The sequence below is a fragment of the Limanda limanda genome, chromosome 2 (genome assembly GCF_963576545.1).
Source record: "Limanda limanda chromosome 2, fLimLim1.1, whole genome shotgun sequence".
Classification (NCBI taxonomy): Eukaryota; Metazoa; Chordata; class Actinopteri; order Pleuronectiformes; family Pleuronectidae; genus Limanda; species Limanda limanda.
Genome location: NC_083637.1, coordinates 23,952,644 through 23,959,838, shown reverse-complemented (window position 1 = coordinate 23,959,838; position 7,195 = coordinate 23,952,644). Strand labels below are relative to the sequence as shown.

At 44.0% G+C, this 7,195-nt stretch overlaps 1 protein-coding gene across 1 annotated transcript; it reads right to left on the bottom strand.

Moving 5' to 3' along the window:
• Nucleotides 1-345: 345 nt before the first annotated feature.
• On the bottom strand, nt 346-3,660 carry krt94 (keratin 94). Its single transcript, XM_061086613.1, has 8 exons — nt 3,189-3,660; nt 2,633-2,715; nt 2,375-2,531; nt 2,073-2,234; nt 1,795-1,920; nt 872-1,092; nt 737-750; nt 346-644 (listed from the first exon to the last, which is right to left on the bottom strand). The coding sequence occupies exons 1-8, from the start codon at nt 3,588-3,590 to the stop codon at nt 598-600; spliced, it is 1,212 nt and encodes a 403-aa protein (XP_060942596.1). The 5' UTR covers nt 3,591-3,660; the 3' UTR covers nt 346-597.
• Nucleotides 3,661-7,195: the final 3,535 nt, after the last annotated feature.

Genomic DNA, 7,195 nt, shown 5'->3' with positions numbered 1-7,195 from the left:
TCAGTCCCCAGGGTGTGTCTTGTTTAAGAAACCTCTTTGGGTCATTCGCTTTTATTTGTTTACATAACTTGCACTTTTCTGAAAGTTTTTCCTGCTCTGCTTTTAATCATGAGAGCATTGAGATTAACACTCGCTCTTCTCTGGAAACTAATGCTTTCCACACTGGGAGCTGGGAACCATTGTTCACCCTTTCCTGACAACATCTCCTGTTACGTAAGATAGATTTCCGCAAACCCTCACATCCCACCTCCCGAAACGTAATGCGGTTGCCAGGACGACTGCACAAACAGGCCGGTGTTATGGAAAAAGAGGAAGACCCTCTGCAAAGTCACAAAACGACACGAGTTTCATGTTCACCAGCAGATTTATTTTTTCAGTCACACACACACAAGCACACACAGTACGTCATGTAGTTCTTCTTCTCAACTTCAGATGTTTCATGCTTAAACTTTGACACAGGCTTCTCTTTCTCTCTCTCAACATTTCTCAGTTTTTTTCAGGTACAGTTTCATTTTGTGTTACAACTTTAATTAGTCAGTGAGTGTGTGTGCGTGTGTGTGCGTTTCGGAGAACAGCTTGTCCTGCCAGATGGACCTTCTAGCTGGAACTGCGCACAGTGGTGGTCACTGTGGTCTTTGAGCTCCCTGTTAAAAAGAAAAGAAAAGATCATGATGTCTGTTATTACACTATTTACACTTTGATTATGTGAAATCGTGTTAAAGCAGACATCTCTTACCTCCTGTAGCGGGTCTGTCATGAGGGAGACGGAAGGAAACAGCAAAGTCAAAGAGTTAGACGAGAGGCCACGTGCATATCTTCTTAATAATTGGTATGAGCATGAGTCTGTATGTTTTTGTATCGCTCTGCCTACCTGGACTCTTCTCCTTCCAGCAGGCTCCTGTAGGTGGCGATCTCCTGCTCCAGCCTGGTCTTGATGTCCAGCAGCATCTTGTATTCCTGACCCTGCTGCTCGATGCTGCTGCGCACGTTGCCAAGCTCGCCCTCAAGCATGTTGATTGTGTTCTGGTAGCCCGAGAGCATGGCGCCGTAACGATGATCTGTCTCTGCTAACGTGTTCTCCAGCGCCCCTTTCTGTTGGAGAGGTAAAGGAAAAACATAGGTCAGTTTTTGCACGGGAATTGCAACAGGCCGATTTCATTTGTTGTGAATCATTTGTGAGAGTTGTGACAATTTCAAGCCGGAGTATGTCTCCACCCGCCCCACCCTGGATTATATATGTCAGACAGACACGAGGGCATGTCTGCGTTCCTTTTTGGAGGAATAATTAGCGTAATTGTTTGTAGATGGTTTTTAATACATGTGTCTTCTCTTCACTACTGCTCCACTGTTGCACAGGAGCAGTGTGTTGCTCCTGCAGGTAGTATTAAAGGATTCATTCCAGCTGGGCACACACATGGGAGTGAGAGTACAACATTTTGGGGCGAATCCACTCCAGCATTCCTGCAGGTTACTTCAAGCTCTGTGATGCGCTTTCAGAAATTGAGCAGATGTCTATAATATGTTTTCCCCAGCGGGAGCCCCTCCTTCCTCTCAAATTCAGCTCCCATCATTATTATCTCTCTCCCTCTCCCCCCCTGCTTTCTATCTTTCAGTAAAGTCCTCCTCCTTCAACCTCCCTTCTTCTCCTGACCCTCGAACACTGGCTGTTTCTCAGTTCCCCCCCCCCCCCCCCCCTCTAGCAAGGAAGGGACCGGGGAATTTTGCTCATATAAGGCATGATCAGTGAGAGGAGAACAGATGGTTTGGGTTTGAGAGGGTGGGGGGTGGTTTCACCATGCTGAGCTGAGACTGCAGCTCGATCTCCAGGCCCTGCAGTGTGCGCCGCAGGTCATTGATCTCTGTCTTGGACGTCTGGATTGATTCTGTGCTCATGGCCACCTCCTTGGTCAGGGTTGCAGACTGAAAAGAGAAATAAAGTAACGTTTAGAAGTCTTGGTGATTGCTTTCACAGAGGATTATGTTTAATTACAGGTTAGACTGCGGAGGGAGTGAACCCAGTCATTTGCAAAGTGTGGGATATGGTGCCTTTGTTTATGGGTAAACCTTCTCACCTTCTCAGTAAACCAGGACTCCTGGTCGCGACGGTGTTTGTCAGTGATGGCTTCGTACTGGGCACGGATCTCATCCATGACTTTGTTGAGGTCCTGCTGGGGTGCGGCATCGACCTCCACGTTGATGGTTCCGCTAAGCTGAGAGCGCATCGCTTCCAGCTCCTAAACAGCCAATGGGAGCAGGGAGAAGTCAGAGTTAAGATCTTTTGGCAGAGTTTAAGATATCTACAGGTGTGTTGAAGCAGATTCACGTTATAATAGCAAGCGGTATTTATCATAGCAGGAGGAAGTGCATCAGTCACCTCTGCGTGATTCCTCTTGAGATAGGCTAGCTCATCCTGCAGGCTCTCGATCTGCATCTCTAAGTCGGCCTTGGTCAGGGTGGTCTGGTCAAGCAGGCGGCGAAGGTTTCCGATGTCAGCCTCGACGGACTGGCGCATCATCAGCTCATGCTCGAATCTAATAAGTTTGAAAAGGAAACAGAGGGGTGATGAGCAACAACTACAACTTCTTCTCCAAGATGAGGCTAGGGCCACAGAAGTATCCAGACTCATGCTTACTTGGTCCTGAAGTCATCAGCAGCCAGTTTGGAGTTGTCAATCTGGAGCAGGATGTTGGCGTTTCCGATGGTGGCACCAGCGATCTTATTGAAAAGCAGCAACAGGGGGAGAGGGTGTAAATTCAAATATATAGCAATTACGTACTGTATAGTAGTTCATCGAATGGTTTTAATTTTTGATTTGTTTGCCAATAGGCTGCCCCAGAAGCGGACTCTTTTTAGTGACAAAGCTGCATCTGACTCATCACAGTCGCTCTGCAACATGCTTCACAGCACTTGACAACCTTTTTTGTTAATGTTTATGGTTGAGAAATAATTTAATTCTAAACTGTCACTCAAAAAACCTCATCAAACACATCAAACACTCTATGGTTACAGAAAATTATATACACTTCCTTGACCCCATACATCAGGGAAATTGTCGGGACATAGACATGACCTGACGTGACAATTTGTTACTTTTTTACCCTCTTCAAATCTTCTCTCGATAATCATTAACTGCACTGCAAACATTTAACTTGTGGTGTTAAAGCTGTCGAGGTTTGTACACAATATACCTTGTCCTTCAGGTCATTGATGATGGCCCAGTAGTTGCTGTGGTCCCTCTCTGCTGCAGGCCCCTTCTGCTCGTAGTATTCTCTGATCTGGATCTCCAGCTTGTTGTTGGCTGCCTCCAGAGAGCGGACCTTATCCAGGTAGGTGGCCAGACGGTCGTTCAGGTTCTGCATGGTGGCCTTCTCGTTCGGTTGCACGTTGGAGTCCAGGGCGTTGGACAGGTCAAAGTTGTAGCCACCTGAAAACCCGGCGGAGAGGTTGCGCCCCTGGGAAGAAGAGATGCGAGAGGATCTGGTGTTGAATCCTGACATACTTTGAGCCTTGTGGGGAAGAGAACTTGAAACATAGCTGCGGCTCTGTCTAATTGTGGCCGGGCCGGAGATGATGCTGCGGCTCTGGTACATGATGGCTGACTGTCTGCTGGTCACGAGAGGACACGAGGAGAGAGGACTGTTGTAAAGCTGTAGACTGCAGCAGGACTAAGGGTTTGATGGAGGGGAGGCTCCTGATATAGTGCTGGACCGGGGCGGGTCAGTGTGGGAGGAGGGAGGCCGAGTGGGAGGGAGGGAGTTTTCCTACCACAGGCTGAGCAGAACCTCTGTTTGTTTTCCTTCAAGGACCAGGGTTCGGTTTCATTCCACTCCTGTGAGGAAACTGTTATGCAACTAGTGTGCGTGTGTGTGTGTGTTTGTGTGTTCTGTTGATCTGTGGGGATCTCTCTGTGGGAGTGTGTACTTGTGTACTGTTTGTGAGTATCAGTCTGCATGTATACATTTGATTGGTTTTATAATTACCTGCAAGTGTAGTCTTGATCCCACTTGTCACTGAGTATTATTATGCAAACAAAAGGTGCAGTTATTGTTTTAGAGTCTCGCCATGAGTCAATAATGACTTCAAGTACTCTCCCTTCATCCTTATCAGAGACACTTTGAATCTGCAGTCAACCGCATCAACTCTGCAGGTAAGTTATAAAGTAATTAAGTGTCTGACATCGGTAAGGGAAAATTATAGCCTTGAACCACAAACCAGTTTTTGTTTTCCATATCTTCATCCCCCCATTGTTCAACATATCACACACAACATCCCCCCTCAGTCTAACATCCTGTGTGTGTGTGTCTGTGTGTGTTTTTGTGTCTGTGTGTCAGTGTGTCTCATCCTTATCTCAGAGTTGGACTCTGGACAATCTCTGTGCTCTTGTAATGTAACATCTGTGTCAGAGGAGTCAGCGGAGGGGCGGTTGGGTGTGGGGTGGTACACGGGGTCACCTCTCTGTAAAAGGGAGCAGTGCAATGAGTCATGCTTCATGTGTACTCGTTGTTTGAGCAGGGTTTGGTCCCTCTGTACGGGATTGTATTAAATTATCAAACTAATCTTATCACAGACACATGTGGAACAAATTAGAGGAATTTTTCTAGAATCCACAAAACCATTGCGAACAAAAAGCCCATGCATTTTTTTGAAACCTTTTATGCAAACCAGAAACGCACTCTTCACTGTAAAGTGCCTTTCATAACAATAATAAACAAAATCATTCTGGATAGAAACACGTAACTTTTAGATCTTGAAGTGGAATAAATGTGTGTGTGCGAAGGAATGGTACTATTGGAATCATTGGCTACAGCATAATCTTATGGGGCAAAAAATGGCTGCTGAAATCTATAGGCATCAACACAGAGTCTAAAAGTGAGCTGATTTGACTACCAAAACCAGGAGCGCTTAAAAAAGGATCCATCCATTGTATATTTTCACACTAGACCTTCCTATAAACTTACAAGCTAGCATGACTATGAACATCTATCCTGCTAACACCTTTAACTGTCTTTTCCATGCAAGCCAGTAAATATAGATTTTTCCTCAAATGTTGAACTATTCATTTGAGATCAACAACTCAAAAAAGTATGCATAAACAAATTCCTCTCTGTTATGTCCAACTCTCGACTATATTAGCCATCCAAGCACAACTTGCTCCAACAAAATTCATCTTTGAAAAGGGAACTTACTTTTATTACAGCTCTATAAATAACTGTTGAAGCCTTTTGTGGTTTGAGAGTTGAAACAGATCAACTGTTAAATATAGTCTGAGAGGGCCTTTCACATGATGAAAGCAGTGAAATCCTCTACACTTAGACCCTTACTGAGAACATGAAAAACTCCCAGTCAGCGGAATGGAAATATACTCCGAACCCTAGAAGGTGCTGTGAGGTGTCCCATGGGTACAGAAAAGGGAAAAAGTTTGCCGTCCACAGGATAAATTTGTACTCTGCTCCTGGATCGACAAAATGCCATGTGGATGAATCAATTACAGTTTTGATAATTTTTTTTTGCTGAGCTTTCTTGCAGTTGAATCAATCAGTCTTGGCAAAGAGACAGACAGGGATGATCAAATACCTTGCTGGTTGGGTTGTCTGCTGACACATAGCTTTGTGTAAAGTAGGTCGGAGACAAGCGACTGCTTCACAACATGTCAAGGCAAAAAGCCAATGACTTCATAGCTTGAGACCATAGATGGGTGTTTTCACTAAAAACAAACCTGTGACTCATTCACATGGTCAACTGGAACCTCAAACTTCTCCTAAACATCGCTGCAGGAAACTCCTCTCAATTTTTTTATCTGTGTTATCTGAAGTATGGTGCGGTGCCACCTATTTCTTTTATATATGTTTTAGTTACTATGGCAAATGAGTAAGACATGTAAGACTGTTTTTATTGCTTCCCAGGTGAGCCTCAGACCCAGATTGAGGTGCATTTTAGTATCTGACTGAGCATGACTGAGAAAATGTATTGCGTATTTACTCAACACAAACAGGACCTGCAAGACATTCCTTATCTTAAAATACACAACACACATGTTCTATATCTGAGGCTAAAGCATTCATTCTACACTTAAATCCAATAAATGTTCAAAGGCTTACGTGCTAACTTTATCTCAAACTTAAGGTGTCTCCACTAGTCCTTTGTGAGAGATTTCTTTATGCATTATGAGTAGTAAACTGCATGACTCAGAAGAAATACTACTCCACCCTTTCCCCTCTTCAAATCACACTGCTTATTGTGAAGTATAAATAAAGATAAGGTCCCAAACAGACTTCAACCTTTAGTAAAGGAGGTTTTTCTTTCCTGGGTAAGAGATGTAGCAATCTGTGCCGATAAGGTATTTGCAGGTAATGCTAACACATATTGTACTGCACATTTGTCTTTCACAGGGCAGCTTGTTAATTCTTGTGCAATAGGCATCATGTCGTTCTGAACAACAGTGCACCGTGGTACAATTTCAATTTTTAAAGGGAAGAACATTAAAGTGGCAAAAGTAACTTTAAAAAGGTCAAATAAGTGTCTCAGGGTCATAAATCTGGCCCAAATCACCTTTGATTTAAGACTCACAATGAGCGGTAATAAGAAGATTGCTCATGCAACAACACTCGTTTCCTGCTTTTCAGATTCTATTCAGTGCAAAAACAAAGACTCAAAGGCTCAGGGAGGCATGAGAGGAAGTCCACTCTTCTGTTTCTAAACAATCACCTCTACGTAACCATAGACTCACAACCATCCAAATAATCCACTGTTTTTTGGCAGCATAGCAACATCGAGGATGGTAGACATATGTGTCACTCCTGCTTAAATCGCATCTATTGTTGTAACTTCTGGATGATCTGGATTCCTGCACCTGATTGCAGCTTCTGCACATAACCTGGCCCGTGCACATCAGTCTAATGGGGTGGTGGGAATGAGAGGAAGCCAACGTTCTCATGTCTTTCACAATATGTCAGTTCCGATTTTGAAAAGATATCCCATATGACATGTCATATACTGATGTCACGCTGGTTCACCTTTGTTCTTTGTCGCAGCAGCTTACTGTAAAGTGTGTCACTGCTGCTGACACCTGTGGAGCTCATGTACTCAACTTAAAAGCTACAGTTCAAGCTCCTTTTAAATACTGTGTTTCTCACTGTACATATTCCTTAAAAGACATAGCTACACAATGTTTTTATAACCTAAATTGGTGTAGACC